Source organism: Salarias fasciatus, chromosome 19 (assembly GCF_902148845.1).
Source record: "Salarias fasciatus chromosome 19, fSalaFa1.1, whole genome shotgun sequence".
NCBI classification, from domain to species: domain Eukaryota; kingdom Metazoa; phylum Chordata; class Actinopteri; order Blenniiformes; family Blenniidae; genus Salarias; species Salarias fasciatus.
The window spans coordinates 5,564,286-5,580,462 of record NC_043763.1 but is presented as its reverse complement, the minus strand read 5'-3'; the positions used below and the strand labels follow the sequence as shown (position 1 = coordinate 5,580,462).

At 44.9% G+C, this 16,177-nt stretch overlaps 1 protein-coding gene across 2 annotated transcripts in view; it reads right to left on the bottom strand.

Annotated features, from left to right (window-relative positions):
• Nucleotides 1–16,177, bottom strand: part of LOC115406596 (formin) — a 52,070-nt gene that overhangs the window by 32,682 nt on the left and 3,211 nt on the right. The window contains exons 3-5 of one of the 2 annotated variants that reach the window (XM_030116721.1): nucleotides 8,365–8,534; nucleotides 3,579–3,699; nucleotides 981–1,042 (exon numbers count right to left, since the gene is read on the bottom strand). In XM_030116721.1, the coding sequence (XP_029972581.1) occupies nucleotides 981–1,042; nucleotides 3,579–3,699; nucleotides 8,365–8,534 (353 nt within the window). Of the gene's footprint in view, nucleotides 1–980; nucleotides 1,043–3,578; nucleotides 3,700–3,774; nucleotides 5,930–8,364; nucleotides 8,535–16,177 lie in introns of those variants that run through there. The other variant, XM_030116722.1, reaches the window with a different exon arrangement.

Genomic DNA, 16,177 nt, shown 5'->3' with positions numbered 1-16,177 from the left:
CAGCACCTGTGAAACACCAATTTCCCTCACAGTGAGAATATTCTTACTGTGAGGGAATAGCGCAAACCACCAACATCAAACTACTCTACCCCAATAATAATGAGCATTATTGTGTCTTTTTGTCCTTCTTATTCTGTTTCCCTTGAGCATGTTATGGTTATTAATGAAAAAAAAAAAGGTAATAATACTTCCCAAATTTCCCAAGACTTTTTCCCAGAAGTGATTCAGTGAAAACGACTGAAGTTCATCTTGACATTTGGCCACCAGAATATAATCAGTTCTGATCAACGTCTCCGGCGGGCGAGCACGCCGCCGTGTGGTGCAAACCGAAACGTCAGAGACAACTGATCAGAGATCAGAATGAATGACCACCTAATAACAGAACAGTTCATCAAATTAAGACCTTTCATTTTTCATCATGTTAAATAAGTTTTTTTGTTTTACTTAAAGAAAAGAAAGCAACATTTTTGTCTGATATGACCAATTCTGTTTAAAAAAATTGTTTTTGAGCCTCATCTTTCTACATTATAAATGGTGCTGCTCTGACACAACCATCAGAAACTACACTTGTCAGCTTTCTTCACTTTTCACCAGTTCGCATGACTTTCTCTGCTGCAGTTGAACAATTCATGCTCACTTGGCGCCATCTTGTGGCCACCACTGCCAGCTGCAGCTCTCAAACGCACCAGACTCACAAATACAACAGTAATACATCGGTTATTAATAAATAACCTGCTCAATATTTAATTGGGGCACTTTGTTTGTCTAGTAATAGCTGAATCGCTTTTATTATTGAGACCCTGTGCAATAATTCACGGTCATGTAAGTTTTTTTACCGTCTCCTTTTTTTAATCTATTTTTTTCTTTCATTCACATTTTGCTTGGTGCATCAAAAAAGGATAACTGCTCCGCACAGAGCTGATGTTCTCTGATGCATGACGGAATTTCAAACAGCGTCTCTTGTAGTCATAATTACTCACATGCATCTTGTCCAGATCTTCCTTGCGCTCCCTCTTCAGCTGGAAGAGAGCCGCCTGGTGCTCTGAAAACAGGCAGAAACAAGGATCTTTCCACAACCCACTCTCAAATGCATACTTGAAAAGACTCTGGCCTTTTAAAACGGAACTTCTCACAATATATCTTCCTTTTCAGTGTGTTTAGGAGAAAGAAACCATGATAAAGTTAAGAGAGTTAAAGTCACTGTGTGTTGACGATGTTTAAAAACAAATATTGGAGTTTAGGTTTAATTCAGTAACCACTCCTTGTTGTTCAGCTAATTGTGAAGGTCAAATGGATTGCCAACAACAACAACAATAACAACAACAACTCCAACAATCGTGTCATTCTGCAGAAGGGTGGGTCAGTTTTTCAGAAATTAACACATTCATAACTCAACCAACCAGTTTTAAAAAGCAGCTCTCAGCTGAACAGAAGCTAAAAGCAAACAGCTTGATTCAGAACATCACAGGAACACAGAGCAGTATATTAATGCTTGCTGATGAGAATCAGAATGGTTTTAGATTGATTTTAAATAGTCTGACCTCAAACACTGAACTGTGTAAGTCAGAAATGAGACCGGAGTCATTTTGAAATCGATTTTAACCAAAATGAAGTGAAGAAAAGAGAGAAAAGAGTGCTGGTAACCTGTGCTCAAATAAAACTAAGACGCAGAAAGTGGTTAATCGAATTAATCAGCACAAAGAAGCAATATTCAAAGCATACTTGTCAAAAAAATCATACAGCATAAGAAAAGTATGCCAAGATGCTTATGTGAATACATGAAGCAATGATGTTCTTCACGAAAAATGAAGTGTTTGGCTACAAAAAACGCATGAAATGCTTGGAAGATCAATTGAAATTGTGGTCTGAAAATTAGGAGAGTATGAATAAATGTACAAATTTAATAATACTCAGTGGCTCATGTCCTCCATCCAGCCTGGCTTCGTCCAGTTTACCCATGATCCCTCCTCAGCACATGCTCAAACCCTTTCAGTCAAAACTAACCAAAATCTGCCAAAACCTCATCTTCGGAATGGTGAAACTATGGTACTTGTGCTTTGGTGAAATATAACGCTTTGGCAGATGAAAATATCGATTCTAGGAAAAAAATTAAAGAAACAAGAACCCTTGAGAAAACTATTCATAGGATCAGTTACAGTTTAACCACATTCAACAGGGATTCCATTCAACATAGCTGTTAAACAAACACTGAAGTTTTTTCTGAAGTGTATGAATATATGTAACCTATTGATGACTAAAAGTCAGATCAACAGGTTTGAGTCAAACTGTGGTACACTCAGTGGCTTCTAAATTAAGAAAGGATGCAATTGCAATAGGGTGTATGGAGGTAATTGCACTTCAATAAAATTACATTTTTAAATAAACCGCCAAATGCTGTTTGACACATTTTAGTTGAGGGGCGACATGCAATCCGATTTCATCCTCAGTGAGTGGGACCAGTAAAAAAAACATAATAACAACCTTAAAATTTAATTTTTAAAACTTTCTTTGTTGTTGCAGACAGTATGCATCGTGGAAATTAATGAATTACAACTGAAAATTACCTCAATTTCCACATGAGTCCAATTTTATTGATGCTTTCTGCTGTAAAATTAATTAAAAGTTGAAAAAAAAGCTTCTCCTATTGCTGTTGCATTATGCTTATTTAAGCAAGCTCACCCTGACAATATGGCTTTGCTCCTTTGTTGACTTTCATGGCAGAAATATGTTGAAAAATTTTTTTTTTTTTGCAACCCTTTTGTGGTCCAGTTTTGGCCCGCGGGTCTCATGTTTGACAACCCTGCTCGAATGTGATGCAAAACTATCAGAGATAACTCACTCCTGCACGTGTCGGTTTATCTGCATGACGCACGCTGTGGACTTTAGCTCTTCTCACACACTCCACACTCCTCAAAAGCGAGATGTGAAACGGAGCACAGATCGGCGCAATAATCCACTCTAACCACTCCTAATCTATTCTCATTCGGCCGCCGTTGCGCCACTGCAGCCTGCTCAGACCCAAAGAGCAAAGCCTCTCGCTCAGTCGTTCAATCAGCCCTGTTTGTGCATCGCTGCAGCTTTAAAAGGCTAAAAGACGCTAAATGTGGCATGCAGCCCGCAGTATAGGCAAATCCACTTAATGCTTTACCCCACTAGCATATTTACATGCTGCTGTGTGGCGTCCAGGACGCTGCAGCCGCGAAAAACAGCATCAGTAAGGTGGAGAGGCGGCGCCCTAACCCCGTGTTTTTAAATGGATTTAAAGCTGGTCTCACCCTGCGGATGATGGCCTCGCGTGATTTGTCTCGTTCTGCATCGTCTGTGCAACAAATACAGCCGCAATGTTTCGTAGAACTGAATGTTTCAACTATTTTCTTTTAATTTTTGCATCATTTTATCTCATAAAGTCAGAAAATGAGAAAATACAGTAATTTTTTTAACCAAAAAAAAAAGACACATTTTGTGTATCTGCCACTCCTTAGCACACAAAGCTCATCAGTTTAAGCTGGATGATCCTCAGTCGGCGTACCGGGTGTTAAATGTAAACACAGGCAAACCAACAAGCCGGCGGTTCTCACCTGCCTCTGTGTATTTGAGTCCCACCTTCTCTTCCTCATCTTTCCCTTTGGGCGGCGGCCAGACGGCGTGCAGACGCCCCGGAGTGTGGACCTCGCTGTCTGCGGGGGACGTGACCTCGGTCTGTGGGGAGAAGACGCACCGGCATGAACGGACTGGGATAAAGAAGCGAAAACAAATAAAGCGGCGTTCACATACAGGAGCGTCTGCGGGACTCTTGCGCTCCCTGATGGGAGATTTGGAGGTTCTGTCGAAAATTAATCTCAGATTTTCCTTATCGTTCTTGATTTTCTTCTTCACCGCCTCCAGATCCACGTCGTCCGTCTTTTTGGCGACGCTCTTCGGGCCGAAGACGCTCCTGAACGTCTCGTAGGCGAGGTCTGAGGTCTTCTTCTGCTCACTGGAAGTGGGAGACGGCGCTTCTGGACTCTTCTTCTCCACGACCTTTTCTGAAGTCTTCGGCTCCGTCTTGCTCTCCTGCTCGCTGCTTGTCTTTCTGGGGCTGTCGCTGTTGAGCAGGTGGCTGAGTTGTCCCATCACGATGCTTTTGGTGCCTGAGAGCGATTTGGTCTCGGTGCTCCTCTTGACCGGGGAGCCGGTCTTCTGCTCCGGCAGCTGCTTGGTCTTGTTCACGGTCTTCTTGAGGCTGAGCAGAGCCAGGTCCGCGTCCTTCTCCCTCTGCTTTATCTCGGAGACCACCTCCCGCTCGTCGCCCACGGCTCCTTTCTTCAGCACCCGCAGGCCGCTGAAGAGGGCCGGCATGTGGAAGGACGGCGGCGAGGAGAGCGGAGTGCCTCTGGACGGAGACGAGGCGCTGGAGGATGGAGGTGAAGTCGGCGACGGCGTGCTTGATTCCTTCGTCTTTGAGCCGATGTGCTTTGCGACGGGACTTCCTGAGACCTGCTTGTCTCCTGGAGACTTCACAGGCGAGGAAGATGGGGACGGAGGCTTTTTCAAGCCCGAAACGTTCAAGGTGTCCGGTCTCTTCACTTCGCTGGACGCCGATTTAACAGAGATGACCGGAATCAGAGTCTGAGGGCTGGAAGGAACGGAGGAGAAGTCCTCGTCGACGCTGTCCTCGCCATCCGATTTGGACTCTTTTCTCTCTTCTTTTGATGCTTCTGTTTGCTTTGGAGGAGAAATGGCGTCGGCTTTCGGTCCTGCATCTTCCACAGCCGGATGCTTAGAGATGATGGAGGGAACAGGTTGAGAGCAGTCGATCCCGGAATACTCTTGGCTCTGATCTGACACGGCATCCTTCGTGCTCTGCCCTGCAGCAGGCAGCGTTCCTGCCTCCACAGACGCCGCTGCAGGGCTCTCCTTGGTCGGCCTGTCAGCCCCCCGTTTGGAAACTGAAGGGGTTTTAGTCGTCGTCGTCGCCTTAGATCTGCCGGCAAACCTGCCAGAATATAACATGTCTTCCACCAGGGAACGCGTCGAGGCCGCTTTATGAATTCTGAACATCGGCACTTCGACGGCGTCTTTTTTCTCGTCCCCGTTCCCGTGGTCCTCTTTGTCGCTGTCCTCCTCGGGTGGAGCGGACGCCATCATCTGGGACAGCTTCTTAGAGAGGCTCATGGTGCCGCGGTCAGCCTCCTCCTCATCCTCGTTCTCGGTGTCACTGTGTGTTTCCACCCGAGTGACCTTCACCAGATCAGGGTCGACCGACGCTCCTTTCTGGTCGGAGGAAGCGGTTTCCTCGTCCAGCTTGTTCTTTCCGTCAGTGGTTTGACCATCTTCACCTGCTGGAGTCTCTTCCTCTGACAGCTCCTTGTAAGCCGTCAACACGGGCGCCCTCTCCTCTGAAGACGCCGGCCGATCCCACGCGAAGAAGCTGCTGAACACATTCATCAAGGAGCTCGACGGCTGCTTGTCCTGCTCGTCCGGGTTGTTACTTGCATCCATTGTTCAAAGCGTGGCTCAAACAGATAGTGGTTGAGTGAAAATGTCCTTACAGCTGCATCTCCCAGCCTCCAGTTATCCAATCTCCTGCGTTTCCACCTCCGCCGCTGGTCGGGAACAAAAGGCCTTTGTATGGGCAAATCTCCACAGCTCCTCTTACCTTCTCCTGGAAGCTGCCAAAGGTAACAAATCTATCAAGTAATCCCGTTTGTGACACGCAAACAAGCAGCAAATAGTGGACTTTCATAATATCATGTAACAGCGGCCTCCGACTGGACGTTGTCAGGCGTCAGGCGTGCTGTTTCATCTCCGTCCAGTGAGCCACATTCCCATGACACCGCCGGTGAAGTCAAGCTGCTCAGTGGCTGGAAGCATGTCCTGCTGTAATCTCCCCGGGACAGCCAGAGAACAGAGTTCACCTGGGCTTCACGCACGCGTTCCCAAAGCCGGGCGGCATCAAACTTCTCTAGGTTCCTGCGAAGAGCCTGAAATCCATGACCGCACCGAACCCTGCTTTGGAGTCTGTCTCAGTTTACAGGAAAGCCTTGTGTGTGAGAAAACCTTTCTCAGGTTCAAGAAGGGGAGAGAGAGGGAGAAAAAAAAAAAAAAAAGAGTTTCACTGGTTTACCCAGTCTGGGGACGCCTCCCTCCTGGTCCCTCCCTTCCAGGGGAGGGAACCAGCAGAGCCAGGCACTACAGGTGTCTGATTACCTCCGCTCGCTTCCGTACGACGGCTGTAAACAGGGAGGAGGAGCCAGAGGGCTGAGGAGGGCTGAGGAGGGCCGAGGAGGGCCGCTAAACCAGCGCTGCAGCTTTAAGCGATGAGCTACGGCAACAGAGGGCTTAAGACGGGGTAATTAGTCAGCCCAGCTATTAACAGCAGGTCAGACTGAAGAGGATTGAATACAGTGGGACAAAAATGACCCTGTGATTCATTTGCTGTCATTATGAATGCTGAAATAGGCCACAGAATTAACTAGTTAACTGGTTTTATGGCCAAAACATCAAGAAAACCTAGTCTGCAGAGTCTAGAATGACCAGAAAAATGGCACAGTCTGCATTTGAACGACGAAACAGCTTACTTTGTTTGAATTTTGGAGAAATATGCTGCAAAGTAAGCGTCTCTTATGACAATCAGACTCCTTCTTGATGCACAGGTTTCATTCATTTATACCCCACATGAATGTTTTGCAGTTTTTATATTCTCCGTGCAGATTATTTTTGGATCAAAACTCCAGAAACAATCACTTTCAAATGTGAATTACATCAAGAGCCACAACTAGAAAAGAAGGGCTTCTCTGCAGAGGAATTAGGTTATGTAAGAACACGGTTATTTCATTCACACACAGTCAATCTCCCCTGATGCTGGACTAGAGAGAAGGTCCACCGATCAAAAAGGCAGTGATACAAACTGATATTGACAAATCAGCTTAGTGGTGAACATTACACATGTAAAACATCTCACTGACGCTGTCAGTACTAGGCAAAAGGGTTAGACAAGTGGACTGTAATGCTACATATCAATCAAGTAATACTCTTGGTTTTAAAGTTCCTACAAAAACTGTTGATAATTCACTTTGCATAAATTGATAAAAGAAAAGTTTCGCCCATCAGTTTTTGGACGCAGCTTCGCTACCCAAGCCTGACACTTTTGCACAGTGCTGTCATCCCTCCCTCTCCTGTTGGTGATTCATCTGCAATAAAAATTCAACGTTACGGTCGACTGATTCAAATATCTAAAAGATCCTTTTTAGGCTTTGAGTCATTTTAATGTTCCAGAACTTTAAGGAGTTCATTAAAACTGTCTTACAGGTCACAACGGAATTCTAGCTCTCATCTAACAACCGCAGTAAAGCCTTGATGCTGATGGTCTTTAACTGAGCCTCTCGTCCCAGCAGATCTGAAAACGGACAAAGTTAAACATTTATTCTAATCGAGGGAACTGGGAACTTTTACTATCCTCCTATTTCTGTATAAGCATTTTTTAATCTTAAAGACTAGCTTTAAAAAAATTCTTTGCTTTGTACAACATCCTGTGTAATTTAATATTTAGAGCACAAAAAAACGTACTGAACTTCACAACAACAGATTTCTTTTCGATCGTTCATATGTACATTTTTTTATTCCATTTTATCTGGACTCGCTGTGTGAGTTGAGTAAATAAATATGACGTAACGAGAAACGGGCTGGTTGTGAAATGCAGCCTAGTTACAGCTGAAACATTAGACACGGCCGTCAGTGTCAGAACACCGCGGAAGCAGCGCACCCTTTGTACCGGTATGTCGAGCGATTGTCGTCACAGTCGCCGCAGGTTTAGTGCCTCTGGAGAACAATGCATATCTGGCCCTGCAGACGACCCGCCCACATCCACACCCATGTAATCCGCCTGGCTGGCCAAAGGAATGAATGTCTGACTGCGTGAAGGAATCTGGATAGATGGGAGCAGATCATTTCTCAGGTCTGATTTCCTGACTTTGAGAATAATTAAAGTGTAAAAAGCCTGAAAACAGCTGCTTTGTTTTTACCTGAATAATCACATTTTATAGGATTACATAAAAAGATCACACGCGTGAAAAATCTCATGTTCCAACATCTGCTTCAACAAGCGCGGCTCACAAAGCGTTCAAATCGAGGCAAAATGAAGAAATTCAGATGTGCTTGTTTTGAATGTGACTGGATTCTTCGAGCACAGTTCACAGATTAAAATCCATGACCTGCTAATCCATTTCAAAGAATTCATGATCAGGTGGTTTAATGCCTGAGTGGAGAGAAATTCCCATGAGCGCCACGAGGGGGGAAGAGAGAGAGAGAGAGAGAGAGAGAGAGAGAGAGGGAGAGAGAGTGGAGGTAGAAGTAACTGCAGTGGCGCCGCTCGTGCTCGCTCACCGTGCACTCCAGTTTGGGGTAGTAAGGCGTGTCTCCGATGATGTCATCCTCGGGCGGCGTGATGCGCAGGAAGTCCAGGTGGTCGGGGCGCGCGGCCCTGGACAGAGGCTCCTGGGCGCCGTCGTCGCCGTCCAGCATCCAGATGTCATCCTGACGCAGGAGGGAGTCTTCTGCACAAACACAGACAGGAAGCCATTAGAGCGGCTGAGTGTGGCCGAGGCAGAGGGTCTCTCGGTGTCACCTGCACCGGGCGCTCTGACGGGAGGAGGTAGAGAGCGCACGCATCGGAACCTCTCAGCATCAAGCAGGCATGGAGGGAGTTTAGCTGCGGGCTCGAGGGTAGGGGGCTATTTTTATCTGCACTTAGCGGGCCGTCGCTCCCGTCGGCCACACCGGCAGAAAAACACCGATCCAATCCTGGAACTAGCAAATGTTAAAGAGGGACTGCTTTCGAAAATCACGCTTTATGGCCTTAAAGTGAATCAGCGGGAGAGAAACCAGGCATTGGTTGTGACTCCTCGTTGCATTGAAAGAAGCATCAGTCACTTCACCACACAGAATTGCACAGAATTTGCTTTAAATCATCTTGAAACATCATTTATGAATGCAATCTGGTTTTAAATCCACGCAGCCTTAATTATGTAAAGATCTGGCCTCTGTGGACGGCACACCATCACTTTCTTCTTTGCTCCACATGAAGCCTTCCTCTGCTCCAGAGCGAAGTTTCAGCCTTAATGCTGGTAATAAATTATGAATAAGCAGCATTATATTACACCGGCCTCAAACGTTTGTATATCTGCAACACATCCTCAGTAATAAATCCACCAAACTCCACTGCACTACAGTGAAGTTACTAAGACGTGTGCGATTAGTGCACGCCTGTGTGTTTACTTATTCACCACTCAGGTACCTGACTTGACCTCGGTTTACCCGGGGAGACGCTGCCCTCTTCTGACCACACAGCGTTATGAGTCAACCTTGATCATAAAGGACCGCTGGCAGGACAAAGGAGGTGAAGCGGCTTTAAAATTTTAACAGGAGCCACTCCGTTCTGTTTCTGCTGCAGTGCGCTGTGGAGATGGCGGAAGTCCTGGTGTGTGTATCGGAGCACCTGGCCTTTAATGTTTACTGCTTAGGGAAACACTGCAGATGCAGCATGAGCCTGCATGCAGGGATCAATCCATGTCTGTTTGTATTTGTATGCATAAATAAGCCACCGGATTCAGACCATTCCTTTTCCTGCTCAGGTAAAGTGAACTCTACTTGTTGGCGTTTGTGTTTTCAACGTGTTTGAATTACAGCCACGATCACTGTGTGTTCTCAGTTTCTCAAAGAATTCCTGATTTCCTGATTCAACATCAAAAAGATCGATAAAGCCGTTAAAAGAATCAGTGCCGCTTCACGATGGATTTTCTTCATTATAAATAAACAGGCATAAACAGCAGTTTATACTTTCATGTGTTCAGAGTGTGCGCAGTGGAACTAAATGATGGATTTACTCTGATACGAAGTAAAGGAATTAGAACGAGTCCATGCCTAACCTGCCATGAAACTCGCCACATGTCATGAATTCCATACATTTCTGGATTTGCTGCATCGACAGAGTGAGAAGTTCAGCGATTAAGAACAAAAGGAAACGGAAGACGTGGCACTGGAGGCGGGAGGGGTGAAGACCCGGTCGACCTCAGTTTCCTCCAGCTGTAAGACAACACCTTCACCTGCTCAGGCTGAGTTATGAGCAGAAATATGCATCACTTCCTCCTCAACTACATGCTAAAATATCCCGTGACCTCAGGGTGTAATGAGCATCCCGAGCAGAGGACGGAACACGGTACTGCTTCGCCGTCTTCCCAGCAGCCACTTCTAAGGAGTGAGAAGTCCCAGCAGCTCTGAAAGCACAGCCAGGTGCTTTACATTCAGATACAGGAACACACACACACGCACACACACACACACACACACACACACACACACACACACACGATGAAACGGGAGGCTTCACTGCAAAGCGGAAGCGTTAAAAATCAGCCTCAGTATTCCAACACAATCAGTCATTATGAGACAGCACTGATGCCTGCAGTCCCTCCAGTTATCTGGAACTTTGACAGCGGGGGTGGGTGGGGGGTGGGGGGGTGGGGTGGGGGGGTGGGGTGGGGGGGGTTTAGTAGGATTAGATTAATAAGTTTTCATTATCATAATGCTGCGCTGCACGGGCCCGCAGTGGGAACTGCTGACTGTCAGCTGGGACGGATCCAAGCGCAGTTAAGCTCAGACCGGGCCAAGAAACAAAACTACAGACAAGAGCGGGCTTTATCTGCTCCATGTGGAGCAGAGGGGCCGGTGGGCAGAGGCACAAACACCTTCGGCAACAAGGAATCTGAGCATGCATGAATAATCTCACTTGCTGGTGCGTGCTGGAGCTAATCTGTAAATTAAATCTGTAAAATGTGGCTCCACACTGCCTCCATCAGGGCAGGGAAGGAGAACAAACCTGCTTCCATGCAGCAGTAAAGCTTTTATATTTATGTTACTGTAAAATACGGCATATGTACACATTAATGTAATAACTGCAGAACCAGGACGGGGGAGTAACTCCTGGGTGCATTAGGTAATGAAGGCGCCGCATTCGATTACGCGCCTGTTGATTTATCTCTCCCTAGAATATGCAAGGGGCGCACACAGTGAGCTTAAGTCTACTGGCTCTGGGGAGAAATTGGCATTTAATCTCCCTCCCGTCAGCTTTAAAAGCCTCGACCGAATCACAAAGTCTATAGCCGAGCCGATGCGCCGGCCACGGGTTCATCGCTGCAGGAGGAGCACATCAGTCCACCAAGCGAGGCTGATCGCTGAGCCTCCTCTCATTAAACTCCTCTTTCTACATTTGCCTAATGTTAGCCTGGACTGACTGAGGAGCCCGAGGAAACCAGAAGCTTCCAAGAAAACACAGATCTAGTGTTCTTCGGTAAAGTTCTGCTTGGAGTCAAGCCAACACAGGTGTGTTTCCCAGAAGCAGTAATCTGACAGGGAAAATCAGATTCTGGAGGAGTGTGTGTCGTGTAGTTTCTGCAGTAAATCTCTTTGGCATGCCTCAGCGGTCATCTGCTGTCTGAACCTGACAGGAGGGTGTCGCTGTCGGAGGTGATGGAGCGATCTGCCACTCACTCCATCAGCTGGTCATCAGACAAGTACTGAGCAGTCGGACCTGGATATTGTGCACGTGTTCGTGCATTATTGATACGGCAGGCTAAACAAAGCAATAATGTCTGTATAAATTATAAATTATGCATCCATTTGAACACAGAGTCCCACACCGAACAAGCCTGACCTATTTTATCCATTGAAATCTATAAACTCATGATTTAAAGAAGTGGGCCAACGCACTCCTCAATCACTTTCACTGGAGAAAGAGAGATTAGAGACATTCATATATATTTTTTTCTAAATCACCCAGACTTTTCTCGTCTTGTCACACTGACATATTATTTTCTGCACGGCCTTGTTGGCCTGACTGATTGACGGGTTTGAATTCAGTGCTGAAATCCACTGCAGTCCCTGCAGGAACACTGTGGTGGAAAAATACCTAACAAAATAAAACCTAACTACTGTAATCAAGTATTTTCATTATGGAGTGACCATAACTGCAATAACACCAACAATGTAATGATTTTGACCATTTTGAAAGTAATGAAACCAAATAAATTCATAATTTATTAATATTCTATGACATTATTGCCTGTTTTTTACATTATAACTTTTTTTTACTGCATTTATTTTTGAAATCTTTTAATCTACACTGAGAAAGAAATGCAACTACATCAAAAAATAGGTATTTTTTGCATCTTTTATTGTATTTTATCTTATTGAAATAGGCCAGTATGAATTATTTGAAAACGTATATCATTATCTGCAAATATCGATTATTGGTCATACCGATACCAATGAGTAGCAACAGATAATGCAAATGAATGTGGCTAAAAAGTAGTAATTTTCACAGTTTTATAAGGCAACTGGGGACTTTGGAGTATTTTTAAGAACTCATCAATTCAGTTTTATGGTAAAAATAACAACATGAAGACAATAAAAAATAAAAATCAAGTTAATTCTAGTGTCGCTTGTTCAAAAAAGTGAGTGTGCACTTATTTAAACGTTCCTCTTTTACCGCATATGACTGCACAGTAGTTAAGTTTACACTCACAAACACACACATACACACACAGAATGTGAAAACTGAAGATAACTTTATACATTTTTTTTTTCTGTAATAGAATGCAATAACTTCCTAATAAAGCAATAAAACAGCATGTATCTTCATATGACGACTGTGCTGCCAAGTCAGACTGCTGTCCTGGAGGGAAACAGTGGAGCCTGGTTGATTGGGCTGCTCTGATTGGCTGATGAGGAACACCTGCAGCCTCTCAGTGCAGGTTGGACTGTGATTGTGGGAGATGCTGGTTTGTTCTAAGATACTCCTCATTGAGGGCAGAGCGGAGCCGGTAAGCACTGAAAAATGTTTAATGTTACAGATTTACTGACAAATATTTTGTTCATAGTCACTACTTCAATAATTTAGAAGTGTTGTTTAGTTAGGAAGTTATTAACCATTTTTTGACTAAGTTATATTGTTTTATTTGCTCGACACACTTTGTGCAGCATTTCATATTTGTCTTTGCTGTCATTGCAATGATCATTCTATAACTTTTTCTACAAACACAAAAAGCATATTTCTCCTATACTGTTCACAGACTTGCCTAAAGTGTGTTAGCGAGCGCCTCTCCTTTGTGGAGATAATCCCTCCACCTGACAGCTGTGTTACATCAAGACGTTGATTAGACAGCAGGGTTAATGCACAGCTGTGCCTGAGGCTTTCCACAATAAAAGACCTCTCTAAAATGTCCAGTTTTGAATGAACGTTCATTTTTCTACCACAAGCCGTCAGCAAATGTTTCACCAATATTCTGCCGTTCATCCCCGATCATCACCTCACGGTGCAACCTGATCATGCACGACTCCGTACTGGAGAATCTAGTAGGGGTGACCAATTCATCAATTTTAAATCGTAATTGGATTATTTACTGAGCAAGATATTAAAAAAGTGAAAATCGATTTCTTAATGACACACTATATCGAGCTCTGTCCACAAGGATCGCAAGATCCACAGTTCAACTCGGTGATATCTGGCTGAACTTGGGTTTTGGAGCCCAGGAGAAAATCAGTTTTTGTGAACTTCAGTCACCAAAATTGATTATTGGTCGAACATGGCGGCGTGGCGACCGTCTAAATCAAGCGCCGCTAATGAAATATTCCGAGCCTCAGGGTTTTTACCGTGCCTGGCAGAGCATACTCAGACAGGGAGTCTGTTTCTCTTCGACTGGTTCACATTTAAAATAAGTGAGACGCTGAGGAGACGTGACTTGATGTTATTCCAGCTTCCAGAAACATGAGATGCTACATAGCTGACATTTTCCAAGAAGCTACTGCAGCAAGGTGATTTATTAATGAAAGACGGATTATATGTTACAAGAGAAAGACCTTTGTGCGGCGAGAGAGGAGCGCTTTTCGCTTGCGCACACACACACACACACACACACACACACACACACACACACACACACACACACACACACAGACTTCGTTCTGTGGACAGAGCCGGCCTCTGTCCTCATGGAGGGAAACAATGCCGCATGGCGCTGCGCTCTGTGCTGAATGACAGCCAGCAGGGATGGCAGGGCGATGCTCTCCTGCTCCGCACTGATCGGTTTCATATGACCTTGCAGGGACGTATTGGGTAATCTGATTACGGTATTGGCTGCCATATGTTAGATAATAATAAGCGGGGAGTTAAAGACGGGAGGGGCCGACCCTGAAAAGAACAGACTGCTGAATGGACCCGACGGCAGCTGGTTGTTTTTTTGTTTTCTGATCAATAGTTTGTTCTTTCAGACTCGTCTATGGAACAGATGCAGTTCTGAAACCCGGAAGTCTCACAAAGAGAACAGATTAGCTGTGTCAATATAGCCGGATCTTTGTTTATGATCTGGTCATTGTGTTCTTAGGTAATTGGGATTCCATTTCTTGGAAATGCAACCTCGACACTCATTAGACGACCACCTGCAAACAGATGCTGCAGAGCAAATGAAGGCTACTTTTAAAATTGCCATCACCGCCTCCATGATCAGGCTCATTAATAACTGCAGCGCTTCAATAATGGAGCCCAGATTAAAGAGGCTGCATCCTAATGAGCTCAGCATCTGCAAACCATGAAGCTCCACACTGACCCACTTCAGCCCTTCGGCCGGACCCTCTGATGTTCATTTATCATGATTAACATCTGAAGTGCGTTTCATTATCAAAGGCGGGATTGTAAACAGCAGAGATCCGACTGTATTGACGAGGGGAATATGTTTTGGATTAAAGGCTTGAGGCTCACGCAGCACTGAGAGCATGAGAAAAGACACACTGTGGCTGAACCTTTCTGAGTCAGACATGCACACAGACAGCTGCAGGGGAGGAACATCTGGAGTCAGTGAGGGTTAATGAACACTGTGTGTAGCTGTGTGTGTGTGTGTGTTCACAGGGGCAGAGTCACTTCACTGTCATTTCAATGGGGATTGATCCAAATCATCTCCGCAGGATAAATCCAGGCTATTTATGACTCGATCTAACAGTGAGCTTAGCGCCGCACCGTTCAGGCCTCGTTCTCCCCTCGGCTGATGCTCGGTGGATCACTGCAGGCTCAGATAGTACATGTTGATGTAACGACTCTCATCGTCCAGCTTCCCTCAGAAATGCCGCATTGTTCTTCAGTGAAGGAGCAGTCTAGACTGCGAAATGCCCAACCATCAGCCACTCTATTAGCAAATTACATAATCAATAGAGGAACATCTGTTTGTGGCTGCAGATTAGAACAATGAGCTGGGATGGAGTGAATAATGACATTACAGAATTAACCTAATGCTATACTAATGAGGGCATCCTCAAGACTGTCTGGACAGAGGAGTGAAAGATGCGCCAGGCTAAGTTTACACCACAAAGTGACAATGCATCATTTTTACATTCTGGCTTCATAAAAGTTTTGAAAACAATCTCTGTTTGCATGGAAACGACGAAAACGCTGAATATCTTGTAGTTAGCATGCAGGTAGTGGCTGCACACAGACATTCATATTGTTAGATGACGAAGCTGGACTGCTGGTACGGTGACTGTCAACTAAAAATATCAAGTCTTAGGAGAATATGAACTGGGAGCCACAACACTCTGGAGGGAAACTGTTATTGTCTGTCTTCTCTCGCATGTGCAGAAGAACTGTTTTCTCCAGTCGCGGTGCACACTCACAATTTGCAGCGTTTCGCAAAAGTTGTGTTTTCCCTCATTTCCATGGAGTTGGAGCAATTTTAAAAACTTGGATTTTCAGGGGCTTCAAGCACCGTTTTTATATAAACAGACACTGAAAGCACAACAAAAGCTTTCATTTTCACTTGAAAACATTGTTGTGTAAAGGAGGCCTGAACCAATAGTCTTTCTTTTAATATTGCTGAACCAATGATCATTCAGCAGCCCTTTTAAGATCTTTCAATAAACACAATAGTACTTTAAATACACACAATATTCTTCAGGGAAAACACTTGCTTAAAAATTCTACTCTGTTTTTTTAAGACTTCTGGGACTTGCCATGGGCAGAGGTGTCAAGAAAGTACTTTCCCATGCCATGTTTTCCATGTACCCAGTCAGTTCTCGAAGAGCTGGGCTGATTGTAATCACCTGGGCCCAGAACTGTTTGTTGCAGGTGATTCAAATCAGCCCAGCCCTTTGTTAA